Source organism: Coenobita brevimanus, chromosome 24 (assembly GCF_032717465.1).
Source record: "Coenobita brevimanus isolate Jiangsu-jjx chromosome 24, ASM3271746v2, whole genome shotgun sequence".
NCBI lineage: Eukaryota > Metazoa > Arthropoda > Malacostraca > Decapoda > Coenobitidae > Coenobita > Coenobita brevimanus.
The window spans coordinates 3,887,127-3,904,083 of NC_136977.1; the positions used below are offsets into that span (position 1 = coordinate 3,887,127).

The 16,957-nt window shown below is 45.1% G+C and overlaps 1 protein-coding gene across 1 annotated transcript in view; it reads left to right on the top strand.

Annotated features, from left to right (window-relative positions):
- Positions 1-16,472, top strand: part of LOC145393415 (two pore potassium channel protein sup-9-like) — a 662,554-nt gene extending 646,082 nt beyond the window's left edge. The window contains exons 6-7 of the mRNA XM_080267509.1: positions 14,128-14,300; positions 16,149-16,472. Coding sequence (XP_080123635.1) covers positions 14,128-14,300; positions 16,149-16,356 — 381 coding nt within the window. The 3' untranslated portion in view covers positions 16,357-16,472. The remainder of the gene's footprint in view (positions 1-14,127; positions 14,301-16,148) is intronic.
- The last annotated feature ends 485 nt before the right edge of the window (positions 16,473-16,957 follow it).

Below are 16,957 nucleotides of genomic sequence, written 5' to 3' on the forward strand. Positions count from 1 at the left end.
TTTACGTCTGTCTCTTGCAGTAAAAAAAAGAAAAAAAAGAGAAAACAGTCATCTGGAATTCGTGTCTTAAGGTGAAGAGATTGAATTCTGAGACGCACCCCAACGCTTTCCTCCGCCTTCCTAAGATTCGCCTCGCCTCTTCGTCGTCTTGTCGTTTTTCATTTACTGACACTGAGATCTTGGGGAGGGGGATGGGGAGAAGGGGGAAAGGGGGTGGCGTTTTGTCCCTGATCTCACCTTGTTTCTCTCTCTCTCTCTCTCTCTCTCTCTCCATGTAATATTAAACTCTGGCACCTATGACTCACTCACCTGAATGAAATCGTCAAAGCTCTGGGATTGAGTTGTTTGGACCATGAGGTAATTGGTACTGAAGTCGTGTGTGTGTGTGTGTGTGTTTTTTTTTTTTAGGTAGAATGCGTCTCCTTGGTTACTAATCAAATTTATACTCCACTGTGACTTCACCTGGTGTTTTGTCCCTGATCTCACCTTGTTTCTCTCTCTCTCTCTCTCTCTCTCTCTCTCTCTCTCTCTCTCTCTCTCTCTTTCCATGTAATATTAAACTCTGGCTTCTGTGACTCACTCACCTGAATGAAATCGTCAGAGCTCTGGGATTGAGTTGTTTGGACCATGAGGTAATTGGTACTAAAGTCGTGTTTCATTTTTTTTTTTTAGGTAGAATGCGTCTCCTTGGTTACTATGAAAAAAAAACATAGTAACCAAGGAGACGCATTCTAGTCAAATTTATACTCCACTCTGACTTCACCTGGCAAGCAACTGAGCTGAAAGGGGTCACTGATAAGTGTCAAGTGGAATTAAATGAGCCTCAGTTTTAGGATTCTCAGGTTTAATTTTATACACACACCTGAATAAAATCGTCTGGAGCCACCTGCAATAGAGTCTGAGTTGACCCGACGATGAGTGGGTTTACATCTCTCCTCCATTCCCTTTCCCACTCAGGTTGTCCATTTATCATTTTCTCTCGCTATTTTTCCCTTGCTTATTGTGCAAAATCTGTAAACTTATTTTCATCATTTGCATATTCTCCAGACCTGTTATTTATCTTCTCTTTTAGTTGCTCTTGTCCACTCAATCTTCTTCTTCTCCTTCTACTCCTCCTCTTATCGTTGTTTATTTTATTTTCTCTTCTTCGTCGTATTCTTTCCCCTCTTCTTAACGTTATTTTTTTTTTCTTATCCACTTCATTTTGTCTCCACCTCATCGTTCGTAGATTCTTTAGATCATTCTTTTAATGTGAGGCTGTTTCACTTTTGTCTCCTCCTCATCTTGGTTTCTCTTTACTTCTTATCGTTGTTTATATTTGTCTCATCCACTTTATCTTTGTAGTCTTCTTTCCCTCCTTTGATCGTCTTATTTTCCTTGGTTCCTTCTTTCTGCGTGAGTTTCCTTCGCGTCTTTATCCGCCTGAACTTGATTTGATGCCTCTGTTTCTCATGCTTATCCTTCTTCACGCAGTTCATCACCAGGTCTTACAGTCCTTTCTTCCCTCCTTTCTTCCTCTCCCCCTCTCTCTCGCTCCCACCTTCCTCTCCCCATCCCCCCCTTTCTTCCACCCTCTTCCCTTCTTCCTTCTCCATTCCTCCTCCTTCCTCTCGATCCCACCTTCCTTTTCCCTTCCTTTCTCCCCCTCTCCCTCCCCCTGCCATCCACTCCCTTACCTCCTAGCCTAAGTATTCTCTCTCTCTCTCTCTCTCTCTCTCTCTCTCTCTCTCTCTCTCCTCACAACCCCATTCCAGCATTCTCCATCCCTGTCACGTCCATTCTTCCATCATTCATTCACTTCCATCCTTACCTTCACTTTCATTCATTTTCACCCTCGCCTCCTTGTTTTCTCGTTTCATTTTCCCAATTCATTATCGTTTTCTCCTCCTCCTCCTCCTCATCTTCATCATCATCATCATCATCATCATCATCATCATCTTCCACTTGTTTTTCTGTTTTTTTTTTTTTACTTATTTTCTGTTCTTCTGCCCTTCCCTCTGTTTTCCATTCTTTGCCATCCTTTTTCCCCAAGTTTTTTCCCTCCAGTTTTCGTATATTAGTTTTCTGATTCGCCTCTCCCTCTTCCTCCCTCATAATTCCTGTCGTCTCTCTCTTCTGCATTCCCCTTCCCTCTGTTTCTCATTGTTTTATTGTTATATTTTCTCGCTCTTACACTCACCCCTCTTCCCCTTCCTTTCTTATATGTTTGTCATTATCTTCCTCTTTCATGTTACTGTATTCCTCAATCTTTCTCTCACCCTCTTCCCTACTGCCGTCTCTACCTTTTCTCATGTCTTTCCTGCCACTCCTCCTCCCATTTTCATTCTCCTTCTCTTTTCCTTCTGCTCTTTTTCTCTTCTCTTAATCCTTGTCCTTACTCACGTCATTTATGTTGTCAGTTTTTTTCCCTTCTTCTACCACCCCTTCCTGCGTCTTCCATCCCGTCCTGCCATCCTGTTTTCCTGTGTCTGCTTTCTTGCCTCTCTCATCCATGTTTGCCCTCAATCCCATCCCTTCCTACCTCTCTTTCTTCGTTGCCTACCTCTCTTTTCCTTCCCTGTTTACTATTTTCATTCCTTCTTGCTTGCCTTACCTCTTGGCTGCATTTCTCCTCCCGTCCTATCTCTGTTTTCTATCTCAGCGTTCCTCTTTGTCCCTTCCATCGCTGCCCTCCTACCTTTCTCTTGCATTTCTTCCTTCCATCATACCCTCCATCCTTCCTTTTTCCCTTCCTCCTTTCCTTCCTTCCTTCCATTTCTGCCTTTCTTCCTGCCTTAGTCCGTCCCTGTCTTCCTTCCTTCCTTTCTTCCTTACTTCCTTAGGCCTTCCTTCCTTCTGCTTGCCTACCTGCCTTGCTGCCCACCCCGCGGCCTGCACACACACGCACACACCTGATGAGGCAGGAGTTCGGTGAAGCGAGGCAGAGACAACAGTGTGTGGTAGGCAAGTCAGGCAGGCACTCCACACTACACCCACCCACACCGCACACTACACCCACCCACACCGCACACACACACACACACACACACACACACACACACACACACACACACACACACACACACACACACACACACACACACACACACACACACACACACACACACACACACACACACACACACACACACACACACACACACACACACACACACACACACACACACACACACACACATCTACAACCACCAGACACCCCACGCCATCCGTATACTTTCTCACGCCACTTACAAAACTCCTACACTTCTCACACTACCCCTTACTCTCCAACACCTCCCTCATGCCTTCCCACACCAGCTGCATACTCTCCCACACCACCTCCAGTACACCCACATTGCTCACACACCATCGCCACCCTCTTCTACACCACACCCCCATATTCTTCCACAGCTCCCTCATACCTTCCCACCTCACCCCACACCATGTATACATTTTCATACACTATCTGCACTACACTCACACATCCCACACCATCTCCACACCTTCCACACCACCTCTTACCATTCCACACCACCTCCATACCCTGTCACACCACCCCTACACCATCTGTATACTCTCTCACACCACCTACGCCACACTCACGCTTTCCACACAACATCCTCATATGCTCCCACACCACCCTGATACCCTCTTACACCTCTTTCATACCAGCCCGTACCCACACATAATTTCCCTTCGACACCATTCTCACAACTTTCCCATCTGTTTCTCTCTTTCCCACACCCTCCCACACCAGTATACCCAAAAGTAACCCCCCAGAATTACCCACAATAATATACCTCAGAATACCCAAACATTTCCCAAAGCACCCAGACATACGCAAAAATACCCAAATATACCCAGGTGCGATGGCGATTTCCGCGTCTCAATATCGAGCCGAACTAAACAAATATTCACAGACCTCAAAATTCAGAGAGAGAGAGAGAGAGAGAGACGGTATGTGGGAATAGAGCTGTGAAAATTTTATAGATAGGAGGTAGTTGGGGGCGCTCGCCATCCACTCATTCGATATAGTGCTGTTCTCGGGTGACTGCCCTTTCCTCTCTTTCTTCATTCCTTCCTTCCTCTTCTGCCTTTCTTTCCTTCATTCTTTCCTCTTCCTTTCGTCTGCTGGTGACTTTGCACTGAGGTACAAGCCAGATAGTTTCCTGTACACCAGGAAGCCACTTACTACGCTGGGTGGCAACCATATAACCAAATTATGGCACCTGGTGGTTTAGTGGGTAATTAAGGTGCTCCAACCGGATTCAGCCTGTGTAGGTTATATCCAAGGGGTGGTTTGGGGGGGTTTATTGCTCGCGTAATGCCACTCAGGGATGCATGAGGCTGGTCACTCTCATCTTAAATGTCAGGACCAACTTGCCTAGCCTCGGGTTCCGACGCTTCTCATGGGGTAACACAGGATTAGATGATGAAGATGATGATGATGATGATGATGATGATGATGATGATACATACTGTAGATTGATTGATTGATGAACATAGATTGAGTGAGTGACAGATTGATAAACATAGATGTAGAGTAGATAGATACACAGACAGACACTGGCAGATAAACAGAATGAGACAGGCAGACAGACAGATAGATAAACATAGGCATGGGAAAGAAATTGGTGAGAGTATGTGTAAAAAATGTTGAGAAAGAGAGAGAGAGAGAGTAAAGCAAAAGCAGCGATCGCCTATGCAAAGTTTGGCCAACCGTCCTCGTGCATTTCATATCCGAAGGCGGGGAGAGAGAGAGAGAGAGAGAGGGGGGGGGAAGGAGAGAAAGAAAGGGTTAGGAGGAAGAAAAAGAATCAGAGAGGAAAGAAGTGAGTATGATGTAAAGGATAGGAGAGAGAGAGAGAGAGAGAGAGAGAGAGAGAGAGAGAGAGAGGGAGAGGATTAGGAGAAAGAGAAAGAATCAGAGAGAAAAGAAGCGAGTATGATGTAAAGGATGAGAGAGAGAGAGAGAGAGAGAGAGAGAGAGAGAGAGAGAGAGAGAGAGAGAGAGAGAGAATCATAAGGGAAGATGAGAGAGACTGAGTGTGCAAGGGTTTGGCATAACCCCGATATTGACTTAGTCTGGAGAGAGAGAGAGAGAGAGAGAGAGAGCGCAAGGTTTTGGCATTACCCTTAATAGAAAATTTGCAGCTTGATGCGGAAGGATAAACACACACACACACACACGCTGGTGCAGTGGTAACGTTCTCGCTTGCCAACTGGTGGACGGGAGTTCGCGCCTCGCTCAGGTTGCGAAAAGTTTCACTGACGAAGTGGGTGGTTACTGTCCCCCTTGAGCAAGGGGACGGGTGTGTGCGTGTGTGAAGGTCACAGCCTTGCCCTTAGATCGGACTATATGAGCTCTCAGCTCCCTTCCGGGAGGGTAAAAGCTGACCATCACGACCATCCAGTGATACTGACCGACCCGGTGAATTACACGAGAGAGAGAGAGAGAGAGAGAGAGACAAAACGGTTGCTAAGGACGAATTACTTGGCCAACTTATGTGGTCTCCCTCCTCCTCGTTTTCACCCAGTTTTACAGCGAGGGGAGGGAAATGGAACTATTCTCCCTCAGTATCCCATGGTGAAAGAGGGTCCAGGTTTAGCCGAAGTTGTTTATCTCTCTAGTAAGCAACTTTTCTAGATTTGGGTAGAATTCGTCCACTTGAGCACTTGGGACTTTGATGGGAAGACGCAAAACAATCAACCATCTTGCCTGCGCAGTTCTAAACCCCTTTCCAACTGATGACGTAATTTTTATCTTATTCTCGCTGCCTTCAAACCATAAGATGTGGATGTATCTCTTCGAGCGACCCATTCAGTCCGTCCAACTTCATTTTTTTTTTTCTTTCGGAGGCCAGGTGCTATGCTCCCGTAGTCTCGAGCGACGGGCCATACCACAACCCTCATGGTGCCACGATAATGTAATTCTTGGGTACTTGTAAAACTTTTCGAATTGGGTGAGTTAGATCATATCGTTTGGTGTTAGCTTGAGGAAAATTTATAACATGCCGTTATGGTTGGCCGTTTTCATAGTCGTTCCCGTGCAGCCAACCAGCAAGCCACACACATCTGAACACATTGTGGTTTTCACCGTCGACTGCCCCCTTCCCCCCTCCACCATCACCACCACCACCACCGCCGCCACCAACCTTCTGAGGCCTCCGTTCGGGGCCGCGTTAGGACGGACCCCAAGTAATATTGGGACATTCTTGTGGAGCCTGGAGGTACCCCAACAGACGGACTCGAAAAAATAAATAGATAAAAGTCGTTGTCTAATGTATATTTTTATCTGTTTTGATATCAGAGTCCCGATGTAATGTTGTTGAGACAATTAATACGCCCGTATAGAAAGTACCTCGTGCACTTTTAAAAGACTACTATATGCCCGAATACTCGCACAAGTCAACGGAGTATGGAGGCTCCTCAACAGACGGACCAAAAAAAAAAAAAAAAAAATCACAAAACAATCGTTGTCTAATGTATATTTTTATTAGTATTGCGATAGCAGATGCCTCAAGGTAATAGTGCTAAGATAACAAGCACGCCTTATATGAAAAAATATCACATGTTCATGTAATTATGCTATAACTAAATACAGGTCAACTCGTCACTGCACATTTTTATCATATTTTTGTCAGTGTTTTGTTATCAGGTGCAAGTCTCTCGTTTACTTTTTTCTGCGCTTTTTCCAGACCTGTTAATACCCTACAGAGCTCTTCGGATGATTTACTGTACTACCTAGGTGCATTTATTTTCACTTTTCGAAAACAAACCAATTTATCACCCACCAGACGTTCTTATATTTTGTAACCTTAGTTAATATTTATTTTTACACATGCCTTTCCGTCAAGACAACATTTATTTCAACTCCGATGTTTGAAGCAGGCGGTGCGGTTGGCATTAGTTAACCCCTCAGTCCAAAGACGTATTTTATGTATTTATTTATTTTTATGCCTCCAGACGAATTTCTTAACTCCTGAATATTTTAATGGGAGACGAGTGATAATAAGTTTTCTAGCCAAGCCTTTTTACCATAATCATCACACTGTAAATTCTTCATTTCTGAATATATAGAAGGTACTGAATGAGGTGTCCTTTGCAACCAAACAGTTTACCACTTTCATCACACGGATTTCTCTACCTCTGAATGGTGCGTGAGGCGTCCTTTCTGACCAAACAGTTTACCACATCCATGTTTGGCCAGAACCACTCACCGTCCTGCATCAACAAAAGCAGTTGTCCCGATGTTGGTAAGCTCCGGAAATCCTTGTAGAGCGACTGTGAAATCGGAAGGGGTTAACTACATTTAATGACAATAATACCACTCCACTTTTCGGTCGAACAACTATGAAACGCGTATCGAATTTTCTGAAATATTTGTTTTACCCCGTTTATGGCATTATTGGATTTCGAAAGTCCGAGCTCACTGTCTTCTTAATTTTCGTTGGGGGAGTACAGCCTGTGAAGACGGGTGTTGTAGGTGGGATGGTACTGATGTGCTGAGGCATAAACCAAAAATTTCTCCAAAAATAATAGGAAAATTCGCGTTGTTCTTATACTCTGCACCATCCGAGGCAGTTAAAAAATAAATAAATAAATTCTCCGCTGTTATGATCACATTCGTATGTTCTATTCATTCCAACACTAGGGCCTGTATTCTTGTCGGTTAACGTCTTTTCCATAGCGATTTATTTTTTGATATGTCTGGTTAATATCTTTGCACGTTACGTATAGAAAGTAAGGCTGTAGAAGAAAGTATACAACACAAGAGGGCAGTGAGGTGTAATAAGCAAAATAAATCGCCTAGGAAAGGGGGTTAGGGAGATTCCGTACCCGTTGAGCGAAATCTTAGCCGCCAGAGTTTAGCCGATTTAGATGACGATTTTTTCCCTTAACCTTCAGGGGATTTTGTTAACTTTGGAAACCCCTTTTGTCGTCAGGGGTTAGAAACAGTCCCCATAACCCATTCACAACCTGATTTTTCACCCTGAGTTAAATTAAATTATCTAAAAGTAGCAAGACTAAAAAATACATCATTTAGGGACGAGGTGGTGGCTGTTGTTGCGTCAGGTTTATCTGGACGTGAACCCGATAGACTGCAGGCTGAAGTTGCCATTGTGAAGTGTATCATCCTCCTGTCTGTGGATAGGGAGGGAGTGTAGGGATGTTTGTATAATCGAGCTGAAGATCTGCCCGGTTATATCGATGCCACCACGTGAAGGCGTCCCTCTTCAGCGCCAGGGAGGGTTTTAAAGAGAAATGAGGAAAGTGCAGGAGCAAAGATCACACACACACACACACACACACACACACACACACACACACACACACACACACACACACACACACACACACACACACAGGGAAGTTTTAAAGAATAGTGTGATTAAGTCCACGAAGTTACTGGAGTTTTAGCAGAGTACGGACGGACAAGGGAGCATTACGTAACACCCGGCAGACGGCGACTCATTCTTTCCGTACACCTTGTTGTCACTACTACCCTCTCACTTTCTCACCCCTCATAACTTTCCTCCTCTTTCTTATCTCACACCCCTCATAATTTTCTTTCTTTTTTTTCCATTCCTCTCTCTAACTTCTCACAGTTTCTTTTAACAAATTCCATTTAAATTTTTACATCTTCCACGTCCTAACCTCTTACAGCTCCCTCTCTCTCTCTCTCTCTCACACACACACACACACACACACACACACACACACACACACACACACACACACACACACACACACACACACACACACACACACACACACACACACACACATTCCCCACAACTTCCCCTTTCCCTTTCTCTCACATTCCCCACAGCTTCCACTCTCTCTCTCTCTCTCTCTCTCTCTCTCTCTCTCTCTCTCACACACACACACACACACACACACACACACACACACACACACACACACACACACACACACACACACACACACACACACACACACACACACATTTCCCACAGCTTCCCCTTTCCCTTTCTCTCATTTCCCACAACTTCCACTCTCTCTCTCTCTCTCTCTCTCTCTCACACACACACACACACACACACACACACACACACACACACACACACACACACACACACACACACACACACACACACACACACACACACACACACACACACACATTTCCCACAACTTGCCCACTACACCGTAAAATCCAAAACGCCTTCAGAACGACAAACTCGGGATTAGAGTGTGTAAAACTGGGCAACACGACAGTCACGGGAGTATAAAAGGAAGCAAATATACTCTTTTCACTTCGACTTGACCTAAAATTGCCGTCTCTAAGGTGTACCGAGAGATTAACACTAGAATATGGTGCATGTCACGAAGAAGTGCTGTGGAAAGGGTGTGGAGCGATAGTCACAGCAATAAAATAAGCTATACTCTTTTCACTTCATCTTGGCCTAAAATTGTCGTCTCTTCGTCCTGAATGTTAAGGCGTAACGAGAGATTAACACTAGAATATGGTGTTAGTCACGAAGAAGTGCTGTGGAAAGCATGTACAGTAGAGCTGTACCGTTATCTTTTTCTGTCGCTGAGGTGGCCGGAATAAGCGAGAGAAGGACGAAAATCTGAGCCAGGTTGAGGTGAAGACACTGTAGAGAACTTTAGAGCCTCCCTCCATCAGCACACCCACAACAGGGAAAACTTTGGCTGCAAATTGACATAAAAACGCCTCCACCGGTACCCCGTAAGGAGCATTTAATAATTTGTGTGTGTGTGTGTGTGTGTGTGTGTGTGTGTGTGTGTGTGTGTGTTTATATTCCATTAGCCTAAAAACCGCCCTGTAGGTTGATATGCCCCGGCTGCAGATCATGTTAACTCCTTACGGCAAGGTCTGACTTCAGGTACTTTACTGCTGCTTCTTACCGACGATTTTATTCAGCCGAGACGAACCCTTAATTCACCCAGAGTCAGTCCTTTCAGTCCGGTGACGTATTATGTATTCTGTTCTTGCTATTCCCAGATGATTGAATTTCAGATCAGGAGTGACTTTCCGAACTGGTCATACATAACCTTGATTAACACTTTCTTAGTTGAGAGCCTTTTTAAGATGAGCAAAAGTTGTCTGAGTCTTAGTTGAACGTAGTCGGGTATTCAGGTATTTTCCTTGTCTCATGTGTTGTTTTCTGTCATTGCCCTTCCTCCTTCTCGGCCTTGCTGCCTCACTTCCTCATTCTTTGCCTGCATCTTTCCTCCCTTCATCTTTCCCCTCATTTCATCCCTGGCCGCCAGCCTCTGCCTCCTGTTCTTTGCCTGTGTCTTTTCTCCCTTCCTCTTTCTCTTCCTCTCCCCTTCCTATTGCTCGACAACAGTAAAGACTCTTATCTTGTCCGCCTCATGCCCTCTCCTCCATCCACTCTTCATTGTCGCACACTTATCTCACTCCCTCCGCTTCCTCGTTCCCTCACTCCATGTGTCCCTTCTTCTCTCTCTCCCCCAACTCTCTTTCAATCTTGCTGTCCCCTGTCCTTTTCCAACCTCAGTCCTTCTCACTCATACTCTCCTCTCTCCCTCCCTCCTCCCTCTCTTCCTTCCTGTCTCTCGCCAACAGTGAAATCTCTCATCTTGTCCTCCTCGTGCCGTCTCCTTCGTCCAGCGTTCATTGTCCCTCGCGTCTTTTCAACAATGTTTCTTCTCACGCGGCGCCTCTCTCCTCTACCCCGTCCATCCCACACACACGCTTCCACACATCTCATTTACACACTCTCAGCTTTCCAGATACCCACCCCTTCCCACACATACTGGCTCCTACAGATCTTATTTTATGTACTCTATCCCTCCCACACACCCAACGCACTCTAAACCTACCACGTACGCCTCACCCACACACTCATCACACTGCCGCACTCTGACTCTCCAATACACACACCCTCACATTGCTACACACCCCACACCCTCCACACATCTCATTTACGCAGTCTCAGCTTCGTGGATACTCTCCCTCTCCCACACAGATCCCTCCACACATCTCATGTACTCATTCACTCTCCCACACACACACCTCACCCCGCCATACACACTTCCATATCATATTGCATTCACGCACTCTCTCCCTCTCGCACTTCCCTCACGTTCCACACACATATGCACTCTCTCCCATACTTCGCTGCATTGTCACACACTCCTACACACCCTTCACCCCCCCCCACACACCCCTCACTGTCCCACACATCTCACTGACGCACTCTCATTCCCTCCCACACTCTCTCCCACACATTTCACTACCCTACTTTTTCCCTCCCACACATCACTCATCCCCCACACATCTCACGCACTCTCAGCCGCCCAGATAGTGTGCTCCTTCCACACTTCTCTTTTGCTCATCCTTCTCCTCCCCCATACTTCCTCAGTACACCCCGTCCACACGCTCTTCCAAGCTCACACACTCTTTCTACACATTTTATCAGTATTTTCTTTGTCTGGGCTGTGTGGTTGTGTCAGTCTTTGTGTGCCTGTGCGTATACTGTGTGCATGTGTGTGTGTGTGGGGGGGGAGGAAGTATGATTATTTCCCATGCAGTGTGTGTGTGGAGAGAGAGAGAGAGAGAGAGAGAGAGAGAGTAATGAAAGCGATAAATGTATCATTGTATTCTTTCGTATGGTATTGCGTGAATGTGTTTGTATTGACGTGTGTGTGTGTGTGTATATATATATATATATATATATATATATATATATATATATATATATATATATATATATATATATATATATATATATATAATATGTACGTACGTCAGTACAAACAAAAATATACAGTATACAGTATATAATTACAATATATGTGTATGTATGTTTGTACGAGTGTACAAGTGAACCAGTATGTAAGTCTGTACACGACTGCCAAGCTAATTCCTCTCAGTTCCAGTCATAACAAGCTTCTCTTGTGGAATAACATTCGTGTAGCCTTGTATAATCAGCATAATACATCTCTTCATTAACATCAACACATCCCTTTGACACACTCTGGACAATGGCTTATATCCCCTTTACTCATTCAGCACACTATTTCTTTTAACAGTTACGCCTTTGTTAACAAATTCGAACTCTCTCTCTCACACACACACACACACACACACACACACACACACACACACACACACACACACACACACACACACACACACACACACACACACACACACACACACACACACACACACACACACACACACACACACACCATTCTCCCCTTATGACAGTTTTTCTACACTCCCACACCCAGTTCTCGAAATTTTCCTCATCCCACAGTCCCACAGCCTGTTGCCGAAAGTTCTCCCCCACAGACACAAACCCTCCCTTTGTAGTCAAAACCAATTTCAAGATCTGTTATAACGCGGAAAGAAAGCGACGCCTATTAAAAGCAGCCGTCTGCATTTTACAAGCCAAACTGTGCTGGGCAATTGTGTGGTCTCGAAGTTGGGATAGATTAGGCTATATAAGAAGGACGGTGGGGACAGGTGCGTTGAGGTGGGGGTTAGGAAGGGGATGCGAAGTGGGGAGGACGGGAAGAGGGAGGGGGAGTGGAGGGGGAGAGGGGAGGTTTTGGTGTAGGTGGGAGGAAAGAGAAGGGAAGAATGTGAGACGGTCGTGGGGAAAGGAGAGGGAGAAGGGGGAAAGTCGGTGCTGCTCTCTCCCTCCCTGTGTGTGTGTGTGTGTGTGTGTGTGTGTGTGTGTGAGAGAGAGAGAGAGAGAGAGAGAGAGAGAGAGAGAGAGAGAGAGAGAGAGAGAGAGAGAATTTTCCTAAACTAAGTAAAATTATATCGGTTGGAAGAATAACACAAGTCCTCAATCAGAAGGGGTGAGTTACAGGTCTGGATTTCCTTTTCATCTTTTGCATCAAGTGACTACATTCGCGGAAATTCGCAATAGATTTCGTCTGGGATTCTGCCCGGTTCTGAGAAAGAGAGCAGTGGAGCGCATAGAGGCTGGCTACACACACACACACACACACACACACACACACACACACACACACACACACACACACACACACACACACACACACACACACACACACACACACACACACACACACACACCACCCCTTTCTCTTGCCTTCTCACTGTACCTTCCTTTCGACGTTAATACATCCCTCTCCCCCACACACCCCCTCCTCCTCCTCCTATCCATTTTTCTCGCCTTTCATCTTTCCTCATCCTCTCTACATCACGCATCATTCCCCTCCCATCTCCCCTATTCTTCTGCTTGCTGTCTCATTCTCTCCTTCCCGCCCCTCTCTTCCCTCTTCATCCCCGTACCCCTTTTTTCCCTGTTCCTCTTAATTTGATCGTTCTTTTCCCTTTTCCTCTTTATTTGATTGCTATTTTTCCCTTCCTTTTTCTCTTTTATCTCAACCTGCTCCTTTTTTTTGTCTCTCCTCTCTCATCCTTATCTCTCTGCACCATCCCCTTCCCACTCCCTTCTCTTCTTTCATTCTCCTCACCATCCTCTATGACCCTCCTCCTCCTCCTCCTCCTCCTCCTCCACGTCATCTCACACCCCGCTAACCCCATTCCATCGAAGCAGGAGAGGAAGACCGTGCAACATTTAATCCTGTTACACCGCGGAAAATCCTCAGAATCAGTCTGCGTGTGAAACGATAATCATTTTCTCGGTTAGAGAGAGAGAGAGAGAGAGAGAGAGAGAGAGAGAGATTTAAGCGTTTTAATTCAGCTTTTCACTACTTGGGGGAAACCTTACCGAAAACAGTTCAATTACTGCCTCCGGCTAACAGTTATTATCAGCTTAGGAGTGGCGTCTCGTCGTCTGATAGTGAAGAATAGTCACTGTAAGCCAAATAGATCTCATAGTACTAAGTATGACCTGAATTACCTTGCCTCTGTGACCTGTATTACTGTTGTTGCACCTGCTTGACCTGGTATTACCCTGGCCTGATTATGTGACCAGATTTTACCTCCGTGACCTAATATAACCTCTAAGGCCTCATAACACTCCACTGTGACCTGAGTCTGTGATGTATTTTGCCCTCGTGTGATCTGATTATGACCTGATACTGTGACCTTTGACCCCGTGAAATTTCATATTACTTCATTGACCTCTGTATAACCCCATGTGACCCCTTATTGCCCCCCGGTGACCTAGCTTGACCCTTCAGGCTGCGGCGGGTGCGGTTCGGGTGGAGGGGGACGTGATCACCGCCAACGGGTCCATCCTGTCGGGCCAGTGTCCCCAGGAGGCGGCCAGCTTCACCGACCTCACCTCTGTCTGTTCCTGCACCTGTCCCGCCTGCGCACCATGCCACGCCTTCCCCTTCAGGAGGTCCTACAGGTGAGTCATACATACATACATACATGCATACATACATACACACATACCTGCCATGCTTTACCCTTCAGATCATACAAGTGGGTTACACATACATACATTCATACATACATGCCTGCCATGCCTTCTCCCTCAGATAATAAAGATGGGTCGCACATACATACATACATACATACATATCTGTTGCGTCTACCCCTTCAGGTGGACTCTCTCTCTCTCTCTCTCTCTCACACACACACACACACACACACACACACACACACACACACACACACACACACACACACGCTCTCGCTTGCCAACTGGTGGACGGGAGTTCGCGCCTCGCTCAGGTTGCGAAAAGTTTCACTGACGAAGTGGTTGGTTACTGTCCCCCTGGAGCAAGGGGACGGGTGTGTGGGTGTGTGAAGGTCACAGCCTTGCCCTTAGATCGGACTATGTGAGCTCTCAGCTCCCTTCCGGGAGGGTAAAAGCTGACGATCACGACCATCAAGTGATCCTGACCGACCCGGTGAATTACACACACAATCAAAAACAGACCACCACCATCACCACCATCTGTCGGCCGCAAAAGGAACTACACATGGACACCAAAGCACTTTCCATTCTTACCTCCATTTTTAACACAGTCACGTTCCTACTTCAAATGGCTACCTGCTCGTTAATTAAGCATCCATTACACATCAAAGGCGGCTCTAATTCGCTTCATTAAACCCTGATACAATTTTTAAAAAGTGGTTTATGGATAGAAAAAGAAAATAGAAAAAATGGCTAATGGAGTTTGTGCCCCGGAATTCCAGATGTGTCAGTGAGTTATTTGTTGGTCTTTGTAGAATAAAACCTTTGAGGTAAAATCAGAGAGTGGTTATTATCCCAGCGGTTTTGATTCTCTCTCTCTCTCTCTCTCTCTCTCTCTCTCTCTCTCTCTCTCACACACACACACACACACACACACACACACACACACACACACACACACACACACACACACACACACACACACACACACACACACACACACACACACACACACATACACACACACACACACACACGTTGTACTGCACCTTCAGTATGATGAGGTTATGCATATAGTCTGGTGTATGGATTATTTCCTTTATTCGTTTGTTTTCCTTCCTTTGTACTATTATAAAAAAAAAAAAATGGTTGTCGTATTGGTAAGCCTTTCACATGGTCTTCATATTATATTAAATCCTTCACATGGTTCTGCCACAATATTAAGACTTTTTCATTGTTCTGTCATAATCCTTTCATATGGTTTTCACATATTCTTAAACCTTCACATGCTTTTTATCAAGGTAAACTTTTCACAGTGTCGTAGTACCAAAACTTTTCACATGGTTTTAATACTGAGGACCTTTCTTAACTCTAAAGTGTTGGTGTTTCCCCCAGCTGAATAAAAGCGTTGTGGGGCAGCCAGAGAACATGTGGCCATTAACGGGCTGAGGTTCTTCACTAATGTACCCTGACTATTTTTTCATATTACATTTACATCCAGATTTTTATATAATTATTGTATCATACTTACTTTGCAGGTTATCCTGTCTTTCCTTCCACTTACCGTATTGTACTGAATATATATCTAGTTATCATATCGTATTGTAATTGTTTCCATTCATGATAAGCATATTTGTTTACTTCCCGGTACCATTTCGTATGTACGGGCTGTGCTTCCAAATATGTATTTTATGCTTTCATACATCATGTTTACTTCATTTTATCGGTCATATTTATATTTACTTCCAAGTATTATATCTTATTTTATTAATTGCCAAGTACTGTATCTCATTTTTTTTTTTTTTTTTACTGACATGTTTTAATCTCTTCCAGTTTTCGCAAGAGGTCGATGAAGCTGCCGCGCCTGCTGTCCCGGCGGTATCGAATCCGGGAGCAGCAGCAGCGAGAGATGCAGGTGATGCACAGCGAGCGGGAGTTGCAAGTCACCCACACGGAGACCCAGGAAGACCTCTGCTCCTCCTCATCCTCCTCCGCCCACCTCCCCTCCTCCCCGCAAACCTTCAAGAGGAATTCTGTCTAGTGGTTGGTGGTGTGATGGAGTACCAGCTGAGGGACCGGCGCGGGATGCAGACCACGATGGGAGAAGGGTCAAAAAGAGAAAGAAAAAAAAGTCTAGAAAGGAAGATTATCAGGTCTGGAATGACGGAGAAATAGTTCGGTGAAAACTGGAAAATGTTCAAAAAGGGGAAATGTCATGGCGGCAGAGACTGAGAAATGCGACCAAAAGAGGAGAAACAAATTTATATAGAGGTGACGAAACAGTTGAATGTGGAAAAAGACCAAAAGGGATGCGTCATGTTTGGAATAGAAGATGGAACAGGTGGTTGAAATCTGGAAAACGTCCGAATAGGGAGAATATCAAGTCTAGAATGATGGCGAAACAGTACAGCAGGAGGAAAGACGAGAAAAGTCCAGGAAGGTAGAATGGAGAAGAAATGGAAGTACTCTCGTAAAATCTATAGTATGTGAAAAGGGAAATGTTAACTTGGAATGGAGAAAAGCAACCAAGAAAGAAGAATATCAGATCTGGAGAATGACGGATAACTATTTGAAGGAACTGTGGGAAAGATTTAAGGAAGAAGAAAGTTTGGAATGACAGTGAAAGGGGCACGGGATGCAAA